Source organism: Emydura macquarii, unplaced genomic scaffold (assembly GCF_026122565.2).
Source record: "Emydura macquarii macquarii isolate MOO-44397 ecotype Brisbane River unplaced genomic scaffold, CSIRO-AGI_Emac_v2 contig_2676, whole genome shotgun sequence".
NCBI classification, from domain to species: domain Eukaryota; kingdom Metazoa; phylum Chordata; order Testudines; family Chelidae; genus Emydura; species Emydura macquarii.
In genome coordinates, this window is record NW_027132813.1 from 37,030,458 (window position 1) to 37,056,189 (window position 25,732).

General features: G+C 44.1%; 1 protein-coding gene across 2 annotated transcripts; it reads right to left on the bottom strand.

Annotated features, from left to right (window-relative positions):
• Positions 1 to 1,247: 1,247 nt before the first annotated feature.
• Positions 1,248 to 22,296, bottom strand: FAM161A (FAM161 centrosomal protein A). Of its 2 annotated transcripts, XM_067565210.1 has the most exons (7): positions 22,077 to 22,296; positions 12,126 to 12,373; positions 8,554 to 9,744; positions 7,987 to 8,154; positions 6,118 to 6,217; positions 4,684 to 4,838; positions 1,248 to 3,498 (listed from the first exon to the last, which is right to left on the bottom strand). In XM_067565210.1, the coding sequence occupies exons 1-7, from the start codon at positions 22,203 to 22,205 to the stop codon at positions 3,096 to 3,098; spliced, it is 2,394 nt and encodes a 797-aa protein (XP_067421311.1). In that variant the 5' UTR covers positions 22,206 to 22,296; the 3' UTR covers positions 1,248 to 3,095. The 2 variants fall into 2 exon arrangements, with proteins under 2 accessions (XP_067421311.1, XP_067421313.1); XM_067565212.1 differs by lacking the exon at positions 7,987 to 8,154.
• Between the last annotated feature and the right edge of the window lie 3,436 nt (positions 22,297 to 25,732).

Sequence of the window (25,732 nt, forward strand, 5' to 3'; positions counted from 1 at the left end):
TACAGATTGCAAATTAGTGTACAGTCCACTTATGCACAAGAAAGAACAGTATGCAGCTCACTGTCCCAGAGCTGTTTTGGCAGAGACAACAATCACTGCAGCCAACAGCTATAACTCCAAACAAAGAAAGCACAGTTGCTGAGTAAGAAAGTGCCATTTTACACACAGTCACTTTCTGAGTAGTATCACGTTGTAAAAATCTATCAGCACTCCAGACTAAGTATGCTGCAACACAAAAATCCCAGCTTGTGGTCAGCAAACAACTCTGCATTAACAATGTGCATCAGCAACACCTACCTTCACTGCCACCCTCCAACATTAGCCAAGAGAGGATTGAAGCTGAAAAACCTTGTTCTGACTGTGGAAGTGTCACCATGTCCATCTCTCACAGCCAAGCTGACATCTCCTGTTGGTCATCCTGGGGATTAGCTCAAGGCCGCATCCCTTGTCCACGGTCTGCACACCGTCACTCCATCTCCACAGTTTGCCTGCAGCCACTCTTGCCGCTTCAGGAATTGCTGCATCCGCTTCGTGGCTCAGCCCTCCGGCCGTGTCATTGTCATTGTCTGTGTCCCCCCCCCCCCCTTCTGGGGGAGTTTAGCTCCTAGTCCAACCACTTCTCCAGTGGCCGTTTCAGGAACCGCTACTTCCCCAGTGGTGATTGGGGGGGACCTGGGCCTCTGGGTGAGGGGACCTAGTTAGCCCAGCGACCCTATGGATGGCAGCCTCCTGTTGCACCCCTCTGCCATCACTGCACTCTCCTGGGCCACTTCCCTTCAGCCACAGCAGCCTCCTCAGTCTCAGCAGCATATCCATAGCTCCTTCTCTTCTCCCCAGATTCTTGTCTGCATTGCACTTTCCAAGGTGCTACAGGGTTGCAACCTACTCCAGAAATGGTAGTCCCTGCTTGAGTTCCAGGCAGCTACTGACTCAGCAGTGCCCTGCAGTTCTTCTTATATGGGCCTGCTGGGCCCTGATTGGCCATTCCTCACAGCCCTCCCCTTATTGGCTGCTTTTCATGCAGCCTCCCTAGGGTTCTATTAACTCCTTACTGGCCAGTGTGGGGTAAATGCACCATCATAGGAAGGATGAACAAGTTCATTAAAAAACCCAAACAAATAAGTTTCTGAGTTTGCATTATGGAGTTTGTCAGCCTAATTACATATTTAAACTGTCTGCAATCTTCATTATCGGGTATTAACATACACTTATTTTATATTACTATATTTATACATATACACATACACTCTTCATCAAGAGAATATTTTATTAAAAAATTCAAAGTTCATCAAGTGTTAAAGTTAACTTCTCAAAATTTAATACATTTATGCTACAATTGCACAATAGCTAGAAACATGACAATCATTAGAAATACTTGATCTGAATTCAACTTTTAGTGAAAGTCTCCTGATGCAGGTCTATCCCCCAAATAAATTATCTGACTAACAGTATTGCAAAATATGTCAGAAAGAAGGGAAATAAAACGCTAATACTTGATTACAAAGGCATCTGAAACCACTGTAAATTCAGTAATTCAGCATTCTGACAAAAATGCAACTTACTAATATTCGCTGGTTACTCAAGATGTTTTGGGTGTATGTGCCATGAAGATATTTTGTTTATCCTTTATTTAGTTTGAAAACTATTATTTGAAGTTCTTCAGCAGCTGCTTATTATTATGCAGATATATTTCCCTTTTCCATCCTTACACTGGCAGTGACTGAGAACAGTAGGAAGGCCAGGGATTAAATAGGAGAGGGAACAAGAATGTGATCTCCATATGAAGAATTCATGTCTTCATTTGTGTTTTTATGTTCAGGAATAGCCTAAGAGGAAAGCTGATGAGCTGAATAGCAAATACAGGGAGAAAGACTATTTAAATTTATTAAACCCTTTTTCTTCTACTCACTCAAAAAAATTTTAAATACAGTTGCGAGAGTTGTATTTTTCACACATGTAATAATTTCTTGATTTACAGTATCAGTTAACTATCTCAATAAAGAAACTAACATACAGATTAAAACTAACATTCATAATTACATTATAATGAATTATTAATTCACAGGATTGTGGAATGGTTCTTAAAACAAAATGGATTAAAGGTATAATACAGAGAACACAATTTTGGAGCTTTGATTAAGACATTTGTTCTAATACATAATCCATAGTATAACAAAAATAGAAATTCTGCTTCAGAAATTCATGCTACAAATTCATTCCCCTTCCCTTCTTTTAGTATTACAAAGCCCTATAGGAGTTTAAGGAGGGGCTCCATATGTTTTTACTGTATATTAATCATAGTTTTGTTATTCTGTACAATGTCCCAAAACCCCTAGTATGGGGGGTGCTATTAATAAACTATATTAAAAGGAGCATTCATTTAATGGTGCATAGTTCAGTTGCATAGTAAGTTGGTATTTTAGTGTCCCTGGCTACCACTCTGCCAATGATGGCCAGAGGCTTTACACAAGAAACTCCCATCATCATCATCCTTAATGGGAGTTGCACAAATTCCCACTGACATAATGGGAGAATATATTCAGGGCTGGTTAAAACTGAGCAGACTCCAGAAGTGCTGAAATAAGAGGTAATGTTGCTCTAAAACCTTTGCTTCTGGAGTAACATGTTTTTCAGCCCTGATGACTGCTTCCCACCACATTTTGTCAGCATGAAAGCAAAGAGCTGGAAATGTAAAAGCTTAAGTATTAGCCAACAGAAATGCAAAAAGTGAGTTTTAAAACTGTGGCTAGTATTTTGCTCACAAACACAGAACCGCACTCATGCAAAGGAAGTTTAGAATAAAGCATACACAGGGAAGTGTAACTGCTAATGAAAATGAGTAATGATAATTTTTTCTTACTTGGAAAAAAGCAAATTCAGCATTAGAAATTATGTTATGTTAACAAATGGAAATTCACACAAGACCTACATGTATGCAGTTCAAAATGCCCTTAGCACCAGGAGTCAGCTTTTTCTTTGGCATATACCCATTGCCAGCAATGAAATATGTTTTGAGCACCAAGGCCAAGGCAATAAGAGAAGGAAGTCTGTCTTCCTGCCTTTCGGTTAAAGTCAGCATTACTAGGCATTTCTTCTCAACCATCTTCATGCTTTTCATCCTCATATTCCACAACATCCTCATCATCATGATCAGAGTCAGGGTTTGCCTTCTCTTCCTCTTCCCCCGCCCCATCCTCCCAGGATTGGTCAGATTGACGGCTTGCCTTCTCCTCCTCCTTCTCCTCCCAGGATTGGTCAGACTGACGGCTTGCCTTCTCCTCTTCCTCCTCCTCACAGGATTGGTCAGACTGACGGCTTGCCTTCTCCTCTTCCTCCTCCTCCTCCTCCTCCTCCTCACAGGATTGGTCAGACTGACGGCTTGCCGCCTTCTCCTCTTCCTCCTCCTCCTCCTCCTCCTCCTCACAGGATTGGTCAGACTGAGGGCTTGCCTTCTCTCCATCACAGGATTCTCTTTCTTGAACTTTATCTTCATTAAGCCTAAAGAAAAAGAAGATGTGCATGTATTGATCTTTTGGGGAGGATTTTTTTAAAATCTGTTTTAAAGGAATAAAACTCTAATACTCTGCTCTAATACTGTGGCCCAAATCCTGGTCCCAGAGCCAACCAGAGTCGATCTCTACAGAGCCCCCTGTTTTTCACAAATGCAAGACAACATGGAATAAAAACAAACAAACTCACCCTGCAGCAACAGCTCCTGTCCCAAGAGGTTGGGCCCAGTTGCCTGCTCTGGAAGTTGTGGCCTGGCACATGGAGTTGCGGCATCACTCAGACAAATGTGGCCTGGCTGCCCCTCCTAACAGAGAGGCATCTGTGCCAAACCTGAGCAGTGCTGCGACTCTGTGCACCAGGTCCCAACAACCACTGCAGGTGAGTGTGGAGTGGGCTCACTCTGCAGCACTCTTCCTAGAGGCAAGACCCAAACCTCCCATCCTCCCCCTGAGAGCTTTCCATCCCGTCCCTCCCTGCCCCCTGGCATGGATAAAAAGAAATAACATGTAATTCTTGAAAACAAATATTCAGAAAAATAAGAAGAATTTCACAGGGCTCTAACTATGGGGAAGAAGGCCTCCTCTCTCTACACTGCAGAACAGCTGCAGTAGTCCCCAGGCTGCAGGAAGCAACGGTCCATGGATCTCAATAGTGGCAATGTAGGACACTCTATAAACCTGTCTGCCCTGCACGGCCTCACAAATCCCAGCAACAGCTGTGCAGAGTGTGGCATAAAAATATTTTCCCCCAAGCATTTAATGAACATTTGAAAAACTAAAATTTTTAAATCTTTCTTTTTATAAAAAACCCAACAACATTCTACAAAAACAAATCTCTCCTTAGCAATCTGCCAAGATTTCGGGTAAAAGATCAGAAATGAAACAGAGAGAAAAAACAAAGTACTTTTTTAAAAATGTGCATTAAGTTATATACCTGGTGTTAATATATTTAAGAGGATACTGGATTACAAATGTACTATGTGAGCACATCATTTTCATTGGCTTTTTTTAATTAAATATTTTACAGAAACACTGACTGACACTGTTAAAATAAGAACCTAATGCAGCCAAATAGTTACTGCTGAAATACAAATAATGTTGTCTTCTAAAACTAAAACAAAACTTGCTACCACTAAGTGTGTAACAGACACAAAAAACCATTGGTAATTATTACCTCTCTCTGTCTTCAGTGCAGCTTCTAAAGTCTTCCGCACTGGAGTGGTCGAACAACGTAGCAGTGTGACTTTTTGTTAAAATGAAGTCCTCACGTATCCCCAGTTCTCTCAGTATATCAGAGTAATGCTTTTCTGCTGCTATTCTGGCATTTTTCTGTATAAAAATAGTTACAGCATTCTAAAAATTAATGCATAATTAAGGGCCAGATTCTAATACCCCAATTTGTGTTGCATAGCACTTTACACCATCAGCAATCCCATCAAATTCAGTGTGATTACTCAGTGTGAATAAGAAATGGCAGAATTTCTTTTAGATTGCTATTGAAAAATGCACAGGCCTGCAATCCTGCAAGTAAAACCCAGGTAAGGCACTGGGGTTGGGTAGGATAGAGTTTTTTCCCCAAACCCACATGCATCTGTATATTTTTATATATATATGGCCCAAGTCAATGACCCAGATAGCCCTGATTGAAAGAGATCACCTGCTGCTCCCACTGTGGATTTGTGACCCAGTTGACGTGTGCTGTGCATGGACCCTGTGACCACACACTCAACATGCCCACATACATCTTTCTCCTGTGTTGCAGCATAGAGCTGTGCTCCAGAGCAGGGAGTAATAGGGCAGAGTCCTCCAGTCAGCAGTCTCTGCTGCCTAACCCTCTTTGCAGCAGAAACATGCTGCTTCGGCTGAATTTGGAGTTTTCCATACCATCATAAACGGGGGATAGATGCAAGATTTGCTCCTCAGTGCCAAGGATGCACAGAGAATGTTCTGTAATGTACATTACTGCAGGGTAATGGGCTAACATTACAAACAGGATCAAATGATCAGCACCATTATATTCTGAACTTCTTGGTTTTGGCAATATTCATATACTCCACACAGGCCAGAGCAACGCCACCACTAGCCAATAACAATTCCATTTGGGACAATGGAGGTTTGAGTGTGGGACATATTAGTAAATCAAATTGCCGTGCCATTTAGGCTGGAGCACCATCTGTTATGATGGATTTTATTTGTATGGTGAGATAGGAACTAGGAAAACACGCTTCATACAATTCATGTCATGTGTTTGTAGGGAAAATAATGAAGTCATAATTACAGTTTAATTACACAGTATCCCTTCTTCACCTCACATAGTGAACACAGCAGTCAGCAAGCTAAAACAGAGAAAAAAAGTGTATGTTTGGACAACGGTCTGCATCCCTCTAAGCAGACAGGCAGCAGTAAGTGCTGAGCCATAATCAATGGAAATAAAATTTTATTTTCATGGGGACAGTACCAGGCAGAGTTTTATGGTCAGAGGGGAATTGACATGCCTGCCTACAAAAGTTTTCAGACAGCCTCTTAAAAATATTCAACACTGGCATTGCCTTAGGCAATATTTGGAGATGAGTTTAATTAAGGAATGAGAGCAAGCTAGGAAGACAACCTGAGTGGCTCTTTCCAAAAGTAATGGCCTCTGCTTTACTCTTTCTTCCATTTCCTCCAGCTCCTGCAGATACTCTCGCATTCTCTGCTTCTCATGTTTCCTATTATAAATATAGCATGACAGAAATTACACTGATTGTTACACAGTTACTCTAAGAAGTTGAATCTTGTAGCATAGGCTAGTCTTTCTGCTACCACTTCTATAAGTAATAACTAAAGACAGACAGAACATCATGCTGCTGTTTGTAAAGTCAAAATTTATGTATTTTACATTGGTTATGTACTGAGTAAGTTGCCTCAAGTTCTTTTACCACAGCAACAACGTACCATTGGCAGTGGGAAAATTAAAGAACATTTACTGTTTTTTTGATGTAAGCGGTTTGGAAAAACAGGTAGATGTCCTTACAAATGAGTTTAGATGCATCATTTCAGGGCTCTAACTTGTGCACACATTATACATTTTAGGATTTTTAATTTATATTGAATGGCCTTCAATTGCTGCATTCTCATCTTGATAGCAATTTCAAATAATTGTTTTCCTAAGAAAAGCTAAGAGACTGAAGGCTTTTGGAAGGACTGGTGAAGTTAGAATAAATATATCATGGAAGACTGATATTTTAAGAAGTGTTAATATCTCTTACCAAATGTTTCAACTAATGAGACTCCCAAATCTTTTTTTTTTTTAGTCTTAACCCTTTAATTTATCTTTCAAAAACAGAAAAAGTCCAGGTATCTTCCAGTTTTAGTTACAAAGCAGACATCTTTGGAGTTCATGTGTAATTTTTAATGAATCCTGCATATCTATATAACTGTATAAACAACCACCTGTTAATGCAGCTATCATCTCCTCCATGCAATAGTAATAATAGTAATACTTAGGACAGAAGTCTACAGATGTGCAGCAATCTCAAAGCACATTACAAATATTAATGAATATTCATTCATCCACCATGCAAAAAAACCCAACCAAACAAAAAAATCTGTTCACCATTTTACAGAAGGGGAAACCAAAACCTGGAAATTAAATCACATGCCCAAGGTCACACAGCAGCTTTGGACTAGAATCGACCTCTCCTGAGCCCAGTCCTATCCTCTAACCACTAATCTATAGCTCCTTTTGTAAGAACTATCCTTCCATCCCCCTCAGTACTCTTATTCACAATCCATTAGAAAAAGGAACCTCTGGTCTTGTCATTGCCAACTTCCCCATGCCTTCTCTACTGAAGAAACACAACTGCTGCCTCCCCCATGCCTGGTTCCTGAGCCCTGTCTGCCTCCTGTGAAGCTATGGACACATATACCAGAGTCATGTAATATGTCTGCCCCACTTCCTTCTCTCATTAGATTTGACTCCCAAATCAGAGTAAAGAAGATATTTGCTCAGCAACCAGGAAGCAGAAGACACCTAATACCAAAAAAAAAAAAAAAAAAAAAAGTGACATTTTAAAAAATAAAGAGAAAAAATGTTTGTTTTTTACATGGCAGTATCTTTGCAAATTGGAAGAGTGGAATTGAAGCTGGAACTGTACTAGCTACATGTTAACTTAATAGTATTTATTAGTGAGAACCCTTATTTCCCGCTTCAGCTTATAGGCAGGTTTAAAAACAAGTCTGCCTTGTTAGTTGTGGTATGATAATATAAGGAACAGCACATAGACCTGTTCATCATCATGGACACCAGTTCTAAATTCCTGATTGATCAAAATATTCTTATTTGTTCATACCCTTTTCTATCTAGAATATTGGACAGTGTCTAATTTATGATATACATGAATAGTTACATTAACATGGTTCATACTGTGACTGGATTGTATGTTTAACATACAATTTGCATCTAGAGGTTCAGGATTTTGGGGATACAGCAAAATACCTGATTGTTTTTAATTTGGATTTAGACATCTGAGCTAGGCTCTGATGTGGGTCATTGGCCTCAGCCCGTGTTGTTATAAGTTTTTGCAGCTTTTTCGCTCTTTGTTTCTGCTTTGTTCTGCTCCTTTTTTGCTCTTCTTCCAACTCTCTCTTTTCCTCAAGTGATTTCCTGAGTGGAAAAATAAACTAAGGCTGAATTAATTTTAATCTAGAGAGAACATAAGGAAGGATCTGTGAAAGGTAATTCAAAGGAGAAGAGCAGGGAGGAAACAAGGGTGGGACAAGACAATGGAATATTTATGTTTCATTTGAGGAGTAGAGGCTACAGGCATACACTGGGGAACTGTTATAGTCCTTTTCCTGAAATGTCTGTGGGGTAAAAGAATGTATATTACAGCAGCTAGAAAACATACATCAATCAAAAGATGAGAGTAACCACTGTAGCACTTTCTTGCAGTAATGAAAAAAATATGGAATTAAATATTTAGTGGCATAAACTAACAGTCTATTTTCTCAAGGATTTATAAAGTAACTTATACTATATGTAACATATCACTGAACTATTCACCTTATAGCTTGTATTCGTCTTTTGGTAGATTCTGTGATTCTTGGAGATTTAGATAATTCATATCCTAAGGGAGATGAATTTGCACTTGAACACCTCCTTCGAGGTTTGCATCTTGGAGATGCATATGGCCAGCGTGTTTCTTTTAATTTTTCTTCATCAGCTTGAATATCCTGCAGAATCTTCCCTTTATTGGATGGGATACATGGAGTACGAAGATTGAAGGGTTCACAGACTGTGATGTGTTTCACATGTTTCTGCTTCAGGAGCCGATCCTGGAATTTTTTGTGTAGTGTTTCAAAGTTTGGAACCCTAGATCTGCTCCTTGGTTTATGCTCCAGTTGTTCTTTCTGTTCACTGCACTTTTGTTTCCTGTGCTTATTGATAGTTCTACTAGCCAGTCTGCTATTAGGAAGAGATGAATTACGTAGCAACTCTTCAGCTCTCATTTGGATCCTAATTTCTCTATAGAGTTCTTCTTCTTTTAACTTGTCATTAATGGCTGGACTGTAAACAGATTTAGGAACAGGTTTTGCTTGGAATAATTTTGTTTTCTTTTCAGGCAATGAAAGGTCTTTTAATTGAATTTTCCTAATTTCTTTCCTTTGCTCCTCCCTCTTGATAAACTGAAATGGTCTCTGTGAGGCCAAAAGAATATATTTGCTTCTCTCTTTCATAAACTTCCTGCGTTCTTCATTTCGTTCCATTATTTCATGATAGAGTGGAAGGAAGACAGAAGCAGGCACAGGGTTGGCTCGGAATTTCTTTTGACACTCTGATTCTTCCTCTAGTTGTTTCTTCAATAAATTATTTTCCATTTCTATCTGTGACTTTGATTTGACATTCTGTTGTTTTTTCTTAGCTTCTCGAATAGTCATCTGGAAAGGCTTAGGCACAGTGATCTTTGGTGACCACTCTTTCTGCTTCCTCTCCATCATTTTGAACATTGGTGAATTTGGTAAACTATGTTTAGTACGACAGACGTAGTCCTCCACAGAAAACCCATCCCACATTTTTTCAATCTGTTCCTTAGCAAATGTCAGTGACCCAGTTTCACTACCATTTTCTTCTTCCAACTCTAATTCTGTATCAGACCCATCAGATAAACCTGAATAGGAAGGATTATTTAAGTCAGGCTCAGAAAAAGATTTATGCAGATTCAGTGGCCTAAATGAGCTCTTATCCCATGTTGATCTAAAAAAGAAAAAAAGTTTTGTGAGTAACAGGTTTAATCTGGAGACAAAAGCCAACAGTAAATCATTTCACTGTTTTTCCCATTTGTAAATCTCAAGGCACTTTGCCAGAATGGTAAGCAGCATTAACCCTACTTTTTGCAAGAATGTGGAGGCTGGGCAGCATAGGCTGGACAGGAACTCTCATTTACCGTGTGTGTACAACACTTAGCACAACAGGGCCCTGACCTAGTTGAGGCATTAAGACACTAATGCAATACGTGTTTTAAAAAAAGAGTCAGTTTTAAGATCAATAATAATAATCAGCTGCATCTTTGGCTGGGACTGGTAGTCCAATTATACTGAAAATAGCTTAGAACAGTGGTTCCCAACCCATGGCCCAGGGGCCAAAAGTGGTCCATGGGGTCTTTCAAAGTGGCCTGCCACTCACTCCCCTCTTGCTGGCTGCAGAAGGGAGCTGCTGCCTAAGGACCCAGGCGGACCACATTGCCATGGGGCTACAAGACCGGTGCAGGCTCCTTGTTGCACCCAAGGAGAGGGGAGATCAACACTCCTCTCCTCTGGCTCCAGCAGGGAGTACAGCAAAGTGCTCTGCCTGGGTCCCTACGTGCTGGGGTCCCTGCTGGAGCTAGAGGGAGGGGAGCACTGATCTCCCGTCCCCCTTGCTGCAGAAGGCAGCCACTGCTTAGGTACCCAGGTGGAGCGCACGGGGCTACAGGATGTGTGCGGCTTCCCTGCTGCAGCCAGGGGGGATGGAAGATCAGCAAGGAGGCAGCCTCCTTCTGTCTGGCTACAGTGGGCGGGAGGAGGGGGTGAGAGGAAGTAAGGGGGAAGCAGCGGTCTCCTGGCAGAGCAGCCAGGACCCACCATGCTTGAGGAGGGGCAGGACTCTAAAAATCAGTGCCTTCCAGTCTGGCCTGCACTTGGCAGGCCACCCATCGTGACTTAGCTGCCAGGCCATGTGCTTCAGTGTGTAGTGACAGTCACTCATCTACATTAGTGCTTTGTCTGTGAGTGTGTGACATACCAGGAGTAATTTGTAGGTGTAAAATAGTGAATATAAAAATAAGCACAGTAGCATCAAAATGTTTACTTTTAATATGTAGTGATTTGTAGTCCTTAATGGTGTATACGTCAATACATTTCTTATGAGTTGATAGACCCTTTAGGGTTGTTAAAGTGATATTTGTGGCCATCGAGCCAAAAAGGTTGGGAACCACTGGCTTAGAACTACGTTCATTAAGATATTTAATAGTAATATACCACAACCAGAAGATGATTTTATTACAAGATTTAGGGTCTGTCCACCCTACAAGAAGCCCAAATAAGGGGCATCCATTTTATTCAGTTTTTGCCAGGGGCAGAAGACAAGGTTCATGGGAAGAGTGTGTTAGCCAAGCACTAGAAGTCTATACTGAACTGTTTTAGCAAAGTAGCAAATTTCTTTTCACATTGTATATAGACCCCCAGACAGTATTTCATTCTGAAATATATTATACAAGAGATGCTGTGAATAGCATTGTTAATAGCAAAGAGCATTATTGTAAAACAAACAAGTCCCCCATTCAGAGTCTGTATGTGGTTTAAATATCCAAGACTAATATAATATATGGCTGTGCTGACAAATAGAGAAGGGATATCATTTGAAAGGCCAGGATGATATTTGATAGGATTTGGTTCTTGTTTCCTAAAACACAGAATTGGAGAAGGGACATGATGGCTAGACAGAGGAATGGGAGTCAGTACTTAGTGTGTCCTTGGACAAGTCACTTTAACCTCAGTTCCCCATCTATAAAATAGGGATAATGCCTACCCCTCCAAAGGGAGTTGTAAGCCTTACTTCATATTTGCAAAGTGTTTTAAGATCTTTGGATGAATGATGCTCTGACATTCCTACTGTGTGGCGTTGGGGGAGTTACATCTGAAAATCACGGCATAAGTTAAATGGAAGCCAAGGGTATTCAGCATCTTTGAAAATTAGGTCATTAGATTTTCTGTGCTTCAGTGTCCACATGTGTTGAATGAGCACAGAAGTATTTCCCTTCTTCAAAAGAGTGCTGTGATCATTAATATTTGCAAAATGCTTTGAGATCATGTGGGTGGATCTCACTTCTTCAGACCCCTGCCATTATAGGGGCCTTAAGCATTGGTGCACCTTGGTCGCTCCTGTTCTTTGCCTGTGGTGCACAGTACTTTAGTCTCCTGAGGACTGTAATACTTTGGTCTAATTCTGGTTGTTGAGCTTGGTCTGAAAGTCTCTGGGTGGTGTTAGTGGCCTAGAATATACAGATCAGACTAAATGAACCATTAGTCCCTTCTAGCCGTTAATTCTATGACTCAGATGAAAGGTACTATAGAAGCAGAGATTATTATTTAACTTACCTATAACCCAAAGTAGAAGCAGTATCCTTATTACCATGGGGCTGTACTCCTTTCAAATGCATCTTATTCTGATACATGTTTTCCAGTTTTGCCATAGTCTCCAGGTGGGCATTCTTCAGCTCTTCCAGCTTCAAGTAATATTCCTGGTTTGAGTGGCACATTTTGGAAAAGTCTATCCAGTCCTCGTAATCCCTATTTAGAGTGGGACTTTGCTCTGTCTCAGTATTACAGTCCAAGTCAAAATCATCCTAAAAAAAGAGAATTGTATTATTTTCCTTCTAATTATAGTAAGAGAGTTAGTGACCAGCAACCAGTTTGTTTCGATAACAGGTGCTGCATTACTCAGACATGCTTTCGTTCACCAAAGTGAGCAACAGCTCCAAACTTTTGTATCTAAATAGCCTCATCACTACATTTGCAGAATCGTATGCTGAGCACTGTGAAATGTTGTCCCAAGACAGTTATGCAGTCAGTAGCTTTTGTATAGCTTCCTCAACTTTCCTCCTCCTCAAAAACATTTTGAACTCTAATCTATAGTACATTTTATTAAAACAGGATGATATGTGGTTAAATCTTGTCTGCACTAGCCAAGGAAACAATTCTGGCTCTTTTCTAGTCAGAAAATGTGAATGACCACAGTTCTGAGAAAAAGATGCCAAACCACTTCCCTACCTACCACAGACAGGGCCTGGGTGTTTCAGGCTGTCTACACTGCAGAGTGAAGTCGACTTACCTAAAATAGACTTTCACCCACCAATTTTTAGAAGTCGCTAGAGCGTGTCCACGCCAAGCTCCTTGCGCTGGGCTCGTGCGTTCACACTCGCCATGCTTGTATCGACATCCAAAGCAGTGCACTGTGGGTTGCTATCCCACAGTGCAACTAGCCACCAGGGCTGTTGGGATGAGCTTCATTGTCCCATGATGCAACACTCTTTCCCCCTCCCTTCTTGCCCCAAAGAAACAGGAAACTGGTTTTCGTGCTGTTTGTTTATGCCATGCGCTCGCCATTGCTGCAGAGACATGGAGCCAGCTCAACTCTGCACTATTATTGTGAGCATCACAAATACATCATGGCTTATCCTTGAGTATTTTCAAAGGAGAGCGAGAACCCGAAGCACAGACAACAGCGATGTCACCAAGGCTGCCCTGCTACAAGACATCGAGCGGAACAATTCCCGATCGCTGCAGGCCATAATGCATCATCTGCAGTCCATGGAGCGCCGGTTCTGGTCCCACGAAACAAGCACAGACTGGTGAGACCACATCGTTATGCAGCTGTGGGATGATGACCAGCGGTTGCAGAACTTTCATATGCGAAAGACCACTTTCTTTGAACTTTGCGTGGAGCTGTACCCCTTCCTGAAGCGCGTGAATACTCGCTTGAGACAAGCTCTGACGGTGGAAAAGTGAGTGGCCATCGCTCTGTGGAAGCTGGCAACCCCTGACTTCTACCGCTCGGTTGGGAATCAGTTCGGAGTCAGTAAATCTACAGTGGGAGTTGCCATGATTCCAGTGTGCAGGGCCATCAATGGACTTCTGCTACGAAGGGTAGTGACTTTGGGAAACGTGCAGGACATAGTGGACAGGTTTGCCACAATGGGGTTCCCAAACTGCAGGGTGGCCATTGATGACACGCACATCCCTATCTTAGCGCCTGCACACCTAGCAACGCAGTACATAAACCGCAAGGGCTACTTTTTCATGGTGCTGCAGGCCCTTGTGGATCACAGGGGTCGTTTCACCAACATCTATGTGGGATGGTCTGGAAAGGTGCATGACACATGCATATTTAGGAACTCGGGGCTGTTCTCTAACATACAGGTGGGCACTTTCTTCCCAGACCAAAAAATTCACATCGGGGATGTAGAAATGCCAATAGTGATCCTGGGGGATCCTGCTTATCCATTGCTCCCTTAGCTAATGAAGTCATACACCGGGCACCTTTACAGCAACAAGGAGCGTTTTAACAACAGGCTAAGCACTTGCAGAATGGTGGTAGAATGTGCATTTGGGGGTTTAAAGGCCAGATGGAGAAGTCTCCTTACTAGGCTGGACATGAGTGAAAAGAATATCCCATCAGTTATATCTGTGTGCTGTGTTCTTTATAATGTGTGTGACACAAATGGGGAAAGGTTCCCCCAGGGTTGGGCTGTGGAGGCAGAAAGACTGGCCGCCAATTTTGAGCAGCCAGATGGCAGCAATACGCTCAGAGCCAACCGCGGAGCACTTTGCCTTCGGGAAGCATTGAAAACCAGGTTTTGCAATGAGACGCAGTAATGATTTCTGTTTTTGTATGTTTTGTGCCTTTGCTTACCATCCCCCCTACCATCAATATCATACCCTCCAAAGCCCTCCCCAAACAAGCTATGAATTAATAAAGAGACGTATTGAAATGATGCAAACTTTAATTTATGAACATTCAAGTCGGTGGGGACAGGGGTCGAATGTTCATTCACAGTCTCAAGGGGTAGCATGGTTGCTTGCAGAACAGCTGTCAGCATGGCCGCTGCTGCTTTCTGTTTGCCTCCACCAGGGTGGAATGCACGATGTACTGCAGCCTGGCCATTCTCCTCCAAGACCGCTTGGGGTGGGGGAGAAGGAGGGCAGCAAAGCCATAGGCAAAGGAGCGTTCTGGAGGGACTGCAGCAGGACTCTCTCCGGCTGCCGCGGCTCCTCCTGAAGCTCCACAAGCCATCTGAGTATGTCTGCCTGATCGCGCATGATTCGCAGCATCTCCTGCGTGGTACTGCGCTCATGCTCCTGCATTGCTATACGATTCTCCCTGTCCACATTCTGGGACAAGGTCAGTTGCCACGCTCGGAGCTCTGTGTTCATGAGCTCAACAAACATGTCATCCCTCAATTTTTTCCCCCTCTCTTTCTGATCTGCGATAGTCTTTCCGTAGCAGTTCTAGAGGCGGGTGCCAAGGCCGAGGTGTCTACAGAATGAAAAGAAATGCACATCGTTGCCATTGTTAGCAGACACAGAAAACTGAAGCAAATGCAACAATGTATAAAATACTCCCCTTAGTGTGCACAAGACTAAGCCAGACCCGCATTCTATTACGAGCATCTCAGAAGGGTAGGCTCACTGTACCGTTACAGAGATGGTAAGCCAGGGGCACTTTACTCTGCTATAGAGATAATTAATTATCTCTAAAATGCTCATTTCAAGTGTCTGGAATGAGAGGGCTGACCAGGCGCCACGGTTGAATTAAGATGACCGTTTTGGGACGAAGTGGCCACAGTGTAGCTGAGGACAGCGAGGGCGGGTTAATAGTCTCGTCAGATACCATGGCAAAATTATTTAAGTGACCCAGTAGCCCAGTGAAAAGGGGACTTGAGAGGTACAGGGTATCAGCTGTGTAGCTCGGGTACTTTAAACATGCACCGTCTTCCCTCGGTGACTATGGGCGACATCAGTCTCCTGAGGGTAACGCATGAGGAAAGGGAAGATTTGCTGCATGCAGCGGGGTACCGGCCTGGCCCTTATGCTGCTATGCTGTGTTGATGCTGCCATGATCCCGGCTCATTTGATTGCAGCGTGGTGCAGCAAAGTATCCTACTGTGGAGGCAAAAAACAAGGCTGCCCTCCCCCGAAACCTTGTGCAAAGGATAACAGATTACCTACATGAAAGTTTCCTTGAGATATCAACGGATGATTCTCGGAGCATACCTCTGCACATAAATAATCTGTTCCAGGAGTAACCCCTCAGTGAAGTCTGCTAAACCCCTGAAATTCCCCCCCCCCCCCCCCCATTTAAAAGGACATAACTGCTAAGAAGAAAAAAACCTCACCAGATGTGCCTTCCCTGGGATCATTATTGCTGTCCTATGTGTTGCTGGACTGCTCTGGGGTCAGGAATAGGTCCTGACAGTCTGGGAGAATGGACACCCCATTCTCCTGCACTCTGCTCTCCTCATCCTCCTCCTCGTCCACCGAGTCCTCATCATTCTCCCTGGACTAGGATGCAGCGGAGGTATCGATGCTGCATGGTGGCACCGTGGTGGGGTCGCTGCCGAGAATTGCATGCAGCTCCCCGTAGAAGCGGCATGTTGTGGGCAAGGCGCCAGAATGTCTGTTAGCTTCCCTGGCTTTTTGATATGACTGCTGTAGCGCCTTGATTTTCACGCGGCACTGCTGCGCATCCCTGTTGTGCCCCTCTCCAACATGCCCTGGGATATCTTCCTGTAAATGTCCAAATTTCTTTTGCTGGCTCTGAGCTGAGCCATAACGGACTCCTCACCCCACAGACCAATGAGATCTAAGACGTCTGGTCGACTCCATGCTGGAGCACGTTTGGGCCTTGCTGTAGCCATAAGTTCAGCTACAAAGCTCTCTCCACGCTGGCTGCACAGGAAATGAAATTTTCCCGGGGCATGAGGGGAGGGTCCATTTCCGGTGTGCATGGGCACTTAACAGCAGAGCGCGAATGTCCAGAGCGGTCACAACAGGGCATTATGGGATACCACCTGGAGGCCATTAACGTTGAATTACATCACACTCCGTCTACACTGACGCAAAATTGACCCATGAAATTCGAATTATGCGCTACGCTACTTGCGGAGGTGGTTTTATTACGTTGACTTTTGCCGTGCTTTAAGTCGACAGAACTACCGTGCCAGTGTAGATGCACGCTTTAGGAGACTGACGTAAGTGATGTTACGTCGACCTCCATCCCCAGTGTAGACTGGGCCTCAGACAAATATAGGCAAAAGCAGGCCTAACATAAAAAGAAGCGTAGCAGAACTGTAGTCACCATTAAAGTCTTTACAATTCTTGTTGGCAGGTAGCTAATATAAATATAGTATTTTCAGTACTAACTATTAAATAGCATTGATCAGGGAAAAGGTAAAAATGTACAGATTTTGATGCCTCATTTTAAGGCCTATTTTTGGGTGGTTTTATTTATGGTTTTTATAGAATCTTAAATTCTAACTGAAAATTCTTGTTTGACTATATTTTTAGTCAAGTTTTCACCCCAAAAATCCTATTTCAAGTTTCATACAGTACAGAAGACCCAACACAAACCTAATTATACAATCACAAGGAAGTGAAACTGTAAGTCCAGATAGAGATTGCCCATGAAAGACCAAGCACAAACATTGCTTAATACTGTAACACTTGCTGGTATCTTTGTTTCTTTTGACCTTATGTATACAAACTATGGTGATTTCAGTTTTGGATCCATAGAAGGATACTATCCTTTTCTACTGAGTTGCACATCAACTCCTAAATCCTCTCTTCAGGCACTTCTATGTAAAAAAAGCTCATTAAGAGATTTGTGTGGGCACAAGTGATGCAGCACTCCCATCTGGCAACTGTTATTCTAAATTAGGATATACCACACAGTGTGCTTACTATGCTGTATATTACAGATTTTTAGAAACACTTGATTCAAAGTCTGTATTTATTCTAAATTTAAAGGACAAGTTAATCAGCCACTATGGCAATGCACACAACTTGGCTATTAAGATTAACTCTGCATGAACCTATCTTTTTGCAAGGGAACGCCTGGTCATTTTGGAGTTTGGCTTGCCTGATTTTAATCAGTGATGAATGAGCCATTGTACAGTGTAGCTACCTCAACAGAGCATCTTTTGGAGCTTCTGGTACAAGGCTGCCCTTTGATGGGCCTACCACTGAGGTGTTTTGTTTGTCCAAGGCAGCTGGGCACAGTAAAGGTTTGCTAAGCTGCCTACTAAGCTAACAGCTGAGGCATTTTTTGTGGACTGAGAGTGGCACAGAATGTTTGTCCAAAGTTTCCTGCTGAACTAGGTCTATTTATTTTTTTATTTACACTTCATTTCTCCCCTCTCCACAGTTCACATGGTTGCCTTGTTTTGTGATTCAGTGAACCTGTGTGGTTAGGGAGAGTTCACAGGCACAATACCCTGCTTGACCAGAAGAGTGAGCTATAAGGATTTCTTAAGAAGAAACAGCCAAATACAAGTTGTAATACAAAAAGGACAAATATTTTTCATTGAATGAACAGAGAAATAGCTACCAGCCTGGAGACAGCTTAGCTGTGCTCTCTTAATGCTTCCCATGAATCAATAGGAAGCTTTAAGACAGCAATTCCAAATTCCCTGTTTCTGACCACTCCAAAACCGCACATTCAGACTCCCCCTTGTCTTATCCCTCATGCTTTTTCTGATCTTCAGGAAACTTATCTGACTTCTCTGCTACTCTTGGCCCTCTCATTTCTTCCTCTTCAACACTCCCTTCTCTCAGTGACATGAGTCACAACATTAAGTTCTGTCATCTCCTCTATACTTGATTCCTTTGATCTTCTTTCACCATACTGTTAATCTCTCTCATTCTCAAACTTGGTTGTCTATCTGCATTTACTATTTCCACACTTGCTCCTGTGATGCCTAGTGCCACTGGAAAAAAATCTGAGGAATCAGACGACACAAACGTCCTCCCTAAATTGATTCTCTTCCTTCTTTCAAAAGCTTTACTTCTCCTCTGGGGTTAACTCTTGTACTGCCAATCCATGACAATTCCTTTCTGTACTTAAATTTATTTCCCAGTTTTCCTCCTCCTCTGCATTCTTCTCTACCTAGTAACTTGCAATCTCCCTCTTTTATTCTATCCAAAACATTACAGCTGAAATCACTCAGTTCATCAGTCACAGAACCATAGAAATTTAGGGCTAGAAGGGACCTCAAGAGGCTATCTAGTCCAGGCCCTTGCGCTGATGCAGGACCATGCCAGCCTATACCATCCCTCACAGGTGTTTGTCCAATCTGTTCTTAAAAACCCCAAGTCACAAGGATTCCACAACCTCCCTAGGAAGCCTATTTCAGTGCCTAACTATCCTTACAGTTAGAAAGCTTTTCCTAATATCTAACGTAAATCTCCATTGCTGCTGCTTACACCCATTAATTCTTGTCCCACTTACAGTGGGCAGAGAAAACAATTGAATACAGTCTTCATTATAACAGCCGTTAACATATCTGAACATTTATCAGTTCCCCCGTCAGTCTTCTTGCCCAGTGGTTTTAACCTTTCCTCACAGGTCAAGTTTTCTAAACATTATCATTTGTGTGGCTCTACCCTGGATTCTCTCCAAACTGTCCACAACTTTCCTAAAGCATGGCACCCAAAACTGGAGACAACACTCCAAATGAAGCCTCACCAGTGCCAAGTAGAGCAGGACAGTAAACTCCCAGGTCTTATATATGACATTTCTGTTAATACACCCCAGAATAATATTAGTCTTTTTCACAACTGCATCACATTGTTGACTCATATTCAATTTGTGATCCACTGTAACCCTAGATCCTTTTCAACACTATTACTGCCTAGTCAGTTACTCATTATGTATCTGTGCATTCCATTTTTCCTTCCTAAGTGTAGTACTTTGCACTTGTCTTTATTGAACTTTATCTTGTTGATTTCACACCAAATCTCTAATTGTCAAGGTCATTTTGGATTCTAATCCTGTTCTCCAAAGTGCTTGCAAGCCCTCCCACCAAGTTTGGTGTCATTCTCAGATATGATAAATATACTCTCCACTCTGTTATGCAAGTCATTAATGAAAATATTGAACAACACAGGACCCAGGACAGACTCTAAGATACACCCTCCCGGTTTGACAGCGAACCCCTGATAACTCCTCTTTGAGTATGGTCTTTCAACTAGTTATATATTCACCCTTATAGTAATGTAATCATATTTCCTTAGTCTGCCTATGAGAACATCATGCCTATGAGAACAGTATAAAAAGCCTCACTAAAATTAAGATATATCACATCTACAGCTTTCCCACTTCCAGTAGGCCAGTAACCACGTCAAAGAGGAAATTAGGTTGGCTTAGCATAATCTGCTCAACAAATCCATGTTTATCCACACTCTTATTTATTACCCTGGTATCCTCTAGATGCTTACAAATTGATTGTATAATAATTTGTTTCAGTATCTTTCCAGGTATCGAAGTAGGCTGACTAGTCTATAATTCCCCGGGTCCTCATTGTTCCCCTTTTTAGAGATATGGGATATGTTTGCCCTTTAGTCATCTGGGACCTCACTTGTCCTCCATGAGTTCTCAAAGATAAATCACTAATGTTTTCAAGATTGCTTCAGCTAGTTCCTAAGTACCCTAGGATGAATTTCATCAGGGCATGCTGACTTGACTACATTTAACTTATCTACATTTTCTTTAACCTGTTCCCTTCCTATTTTTGCTTGTGTTTCTTTCCCCTTGTTAATATTAATAAAGTGTGTTAAATATCTAGTACATTAAGATTTTAATGAAGACTGAAGCAAAATAGGTATTAAATATTTCAGCTTTCTTGATGTCATCCATTACTAGCTCTTTTCCCACTAAATAGCAAACCCACTCTTTCCATTGTATTTCTTTTGCTCCTAACATATTTATAGAAGCTTTTATTCCTTTTCTAGGTGTACCGCATTTTGTACCTTAGCCTTTCTGATTTTGTGCCACTTTTTATAGGATTCCTTTTTACTCTATTTCCTTTAACCCACTCCATTAGTGTATAGTTTGTTAGTGCATCAAATTCAAGCCCTTTGTTCCGACTCTCATGATGCTGCATAATTTTACCCTCGTAGATCTTTTCCCATTTACTCCTATTTCTTCCTCTCACTATGCTACAATCCACTCCTCTTGCTTTAAAGTTTCCCCTTTCTCCATTCTTGCCTTCACACCTTTCAACATCCTTTCCCTAAACTTGGAACCATCCCCCACTTCCTGCCCATCTTCTTTAAAACCCATTTCTTACGGGACTCCTTCCTTTCATCGTCTCACTAGTAATCTCCATTGCATTTTGTTTTTAAAAAGTAGCTGTTTAGTAGTAGTTTAAAAAAGTGGGAACGTAGTTGTCCTTATATAGAAGAAAATACTTCTTATAGATAATTTTAAAGTATTTCCTTAAGAGATGAAACTTACATTACTTTCAGTTTTAAAACCTCACTTTAAAACAGCATTAAAAATATACCATTAATCCAGAGGCTAATCTTCAGGAGATCACCTTGCCCTATTTAAAATGTAAATTCTTTCAGCTCCAGTGTTGTTCCCTTACTACAATTGCCATAAAAGATTGTTATAGCAACATATTGGGGGTCAGGGGAACAGATTGGCCTTGGGGAGTTGTCACTTTTCTCTGTAGAGTGGGGTGCAGGTTTCTTGCCAGGATGATCTGTGTGCAGCTCTCACTTAATGTCCTGCCTTTTACAAGAGTCTCGGGCACTGGTGGACCTTGGTTCCTCCTATTTTCTGCCTGTGGCACATAACGTTCAGTCTCCTGAGCTCTAAAACACCATGGACTAATTTTGTCATGCAGGGTGGGGGTGGGGGTAGGTGATATGCAAGGTCAGATCAGATGATCCTTTCTGGCCTTAAGTTCTATGACAAAGAGCAGCCATCTCTATATTAAAAACCGTGGTCCTCCTAGCAGGTCTGTAAGCCTTCAGGGGAGCTGACGGAACCCCATAAAGCAGAGCATCAAGGCCACAAAGAGGTTAGTAATGGCCAGGTCTGAATGCCAGCACCAGCACTTCCACACTGTCTAATCTCTAATGCATCGCCTCACTCACACAGCAAAGAGGAGTCAGGAAGTATTAACAGCCGCCAAGCGCTCACAGACAGACAGTGCAGCTTCGCACCGCCAGGCTAGCTGCGGAGCCCCACTGAGGTGCTCGGGGCTGTACAGAACCCGGCCCACACTGACGCGCGTGGCCCAGGAGCGCAGTCAGGCGGGGTGTTCGCAATGCGAGCGCCTCCGACGGCCGGGAGCCCGCCAGCCCTCCGCTCCGGCAGGGGCTCCCCGCACGAGGGAGGAGCCAGCGGGATCTCCCAGCCCTGGCCCGGGACCTACTGGGGAGCCCGCCCCGGGGCCGGAAGAAGGACCGCCCGTCCCAGCGCTGCCGAGTCGGCCCCCGGCCGGAGACGGACCCCGCGGCGCAGCTCGGGACCTCCCGCGGTACCTTCTCCCCCGCTGCGGCCGGCGGGCGCCGCTCCCGCTCGTACAGAGCAGCCGGCGCCCTGGTGCGCGGGTTGACGGGCGTCCGGAGGCAGGAGACGGCGAGGAGCGCAGCGCGGTGCGCAGCATCCATGCTCCCCAGCGGGGCGGGCGTCGGTTACCAGGCAGCTGAACCGCACCGGCGGTAACGGCTAGTGAGGCTACGGCGCCGCCACTGGGACAAACTTGCCTCGCCGGGCGTCCGAGGCTCCACCCCTCCCCGAGCTGTAATTAAAGGGCCAGCGCCAGCGGCGGTGGAAGGCTGCACAGACCCCAGAGCAGGCTGAGCAGGGGGCAGACCCGAAGGCTGCTGTGAGTGTTCCGCTGGTGTCTCATCTGCCCGGCCCTGCCCTGCCCACACCCGTTCTTCCCTCCTCCCCGCTGGCTGTCAAATTCTGCTGCCCCCTCTCAGAGAGCTGAGCATGCCCAGTGACCGCTGCTCGCTCCTCTATGCTCAGGCTGTTCCCAGGAAGCCTGCAGGCAGCCCCTGGGATTCCCAGGTGCTCTCCCAGACAAGTACTGGCCAGGCCTGGCCTGGGACAGTTTCGCTTCCAGGATGGGTCTAGAGCAGGGCGTTCACTCTGGCATGGCTATGCGCTGGTCCCACAGCCGAGGGGGGGCCCATTGTCTTTGCTAGAAACCACTTTTTAAATAAAAGCTGCCATTTCATGCAGGCTGCAACCCCACCAGGCAGAGTGCATCTGGGCCATGGCCCCTGTCTTTGCCTTATGAAAAGAGGGGAATAAACTCTCAAACCTTTCCCTGTAAGGAGCACATCTTTCTTCTCAGAACCCAACTCCCAAGCCCACGTGTATCCACCTATAATATTTTTTGAACCACAAATAACTGACCATTAAAGACAAGGAATGATGTCCGTCTGTTACTATCAAATAAATGTAGGCAACCTGTACTTCAGGGGCCTTGAAACTTGATTGGGAGTTTACAGTTGGGAAGATCCTGGGAGACTACAACTCCCATGATGCCTTGGGGAAAAGGAGAGAGACTCTTCCCCTTCCAGAGAGACAGGGAATAGCATGTGGGGGGCTCCATTTTGGTGCTAGGGTGGAGTGCAGCTGAGGCTGGAAGCTGCTGGCTACTGCCTGCTGCTGGAGTCCCAAAGCTGCTGCTAAGAGCCTGCTGGAGCCTGCTTGAGCAGGGAGCTTCAGAGGCTGGTGGCATTGCCCAAGCCAGGGCAGGGACTGAGCCTGGATCTGCCTGAGGTGGGCCTGCAGTGAAGGTGGTGTGAGTGCTCCCTTCCCCCCCCCCCCCATTGTTTGGGGCAGGGCGTGTAAGGGAAGAGGCACTGCAGAGACACTTTCACTGGGCCTGAGAAGAGGCAGAGGGAGAATCCTTTCAAGCAGGGCCAGGATTGCAGATATTTGGTTGGGCCAGCTCCAAACCTCCAGCGTGACAACTGGGCTGAACTGGTGCACCGAACCCACAGAGTGCTGTCTTCTGCAGATCTTCAAGCGCACCCACGCAAGCAAGGTGTTAGGGCTCTGAACTCTTGGGGAGTGTACACTCTGCAGGTGGGGTAAACAGTGGCAGTGTAAATGCAAGTTTAGACAAGTTTCATTTGTTTTTATACTATTTTTATTAATTGATGTATTCAGCTGCCCTGTGGATTTAACATAATAGTGATGTTTAGTTTCAGTCTGTTATGCCATATTTCTTGAATTTGTTAAGTAAAGTTGTGTTAACTCTAATTTAAGTATATTGGATGTTTAGTTTGCATAAGTGCAATTGTTAAGTTAGACCTGTCTCAGATTATTATTATTATTATTATCAGACTAGGTTTAGTCGTGGAAGCTCCCAAGGCCCGCTATTGAGCGTGTGCAGGGGCCAGCCAGGTGGAGGCACTGCCAAGTTTAAATTTCTTTAAAAGTACAGGGACTGCAGCAGGGGGGTGGATAGAGGATTCCCACCTATCCTACATCACCGCTGGGATACTCAGGATCTCCTTTGTTGTTAACAACCTTAGCACCCTTGCACACAGGTGAGTGTTGCCGGCTCCCAAGTAACCCAGAAATAGAAGGGGGTTACATAATCATCCTAAGGAAATAGTATTGGGTGACACATACACATTATTTAAATTTGTACAACACCATAAAGAAATAAAGTGTATGGAAAAACCCTGGATCATAAAGGGAATAGATTACAGCAGGTTCTGTTTCTGGCAAGCTGGGGACAATAGAAGGGTCCAGGTGAGGTCATAGGGGGTTGGACTCGGTGCCAGCATAAGTGCCCCCATAGTCGGTGCCATGTCCAGGATTGAGATCCTGCTCGGCACCAGTGTCAGGATGGGAGACGGTCTCTGATCTAGCCTGGTAGAGACTGCTCCCCGATGCTAAGGACAAGGACTGACCGGATTGTGATCCCTGTGCCTGATGAAAAGTCCACGGGGTCCAGAAGAGCCATTAAGGATTTTGCCACTGAGGTGGCCATGGTATAGCGAATGGCTGAGGCATCCCTTGTCCCTGGTGCCGACTCCTCTGAGAGGTAATGGATTCTGCTTCAGACCCCAGAGACCATGGTGGCGCAGTGTCCCTCAGTGTTGGAAACCAGTGCCGAGGCAAAGGTTGATGGGACAACAGGCTGGGTTTCCCTTTGGAGGGTGCTGACTTGCACGGCACTGGATCTGCTGCCTCCTGTGGTCTTCCCCGGGATTGTGGTTGCTGCAGCTCCATGCTCTTGAGCTCCCTAGCCGGTTTGAATGTCTCTGGGGTGGAGGATGACTGGCAGGGGGAGTGGTCGGCATTGAACTCAATGTACCCCTTCCCGGAGCCAGAGTCAACAGTGCCATGGTTCTAGAAGTAGTGCTTGAGTGGCCTGACCTGGGTCTCACCGCACTATCTCCCTTACGCCTCACAGATTTTGGAGTGGGCAAGCAACCCATCAGATTTTTTATGCTTCTTCCTGGGGACCGGTGAATGTGAACAGTGCCGAGTACTTTCCACTCTTAGTACCAGCAACTCCTTACGGTGCCAAGGGTCTCAAATACTTGAGTCCTTCCCTCAGCACCAGGTCACAGACAGAGGGGGCACTTCTGACCGACACTGATGCACTGGGCCCAGCTCCGAAGAACTTGGAGATGGTTGAAGAGCTGCCTCTATCAGGAGGAACTTCAACCTCTGGTTCCTTTCCTTCTGGATGCGAGGACGGAAGCTCTTGCAGATCTTGCACCAGTCTTTCTAAGACACTCGAGGCATGTGGAGTGCAGGTCACTCCTTGGACTAACATACTGCTGCCTTAAGGTGATCTGCTGAACTATCTAACTAATTACTCTTAACTGCTAACTATTAACTCTAAATGAACTATTTACAGGTACAAAGCAAACGAGCCCTGGCCAAGCAAGAGACCATGGATTCCAGCCGACTGTCACAGGCAGTAAGAAGGAACTGAGTAGGCGGAGGGTTGGCAGGCCCTTATATGGAGCACTATGGATGCACAACTCCTGGGGGCTCTAGAGTCAACCCTATGGGTGCTACTAAGAGAAAAGCCTTACGGCAACCGTGCACAAGACGTGCACACACCTAATTGGAATGGACATGAGCAAGCACTCAAAGAACTATTAAATATGTACCTGTATGTAGTTGGATTTACTTTATAAAAAGTGTACAA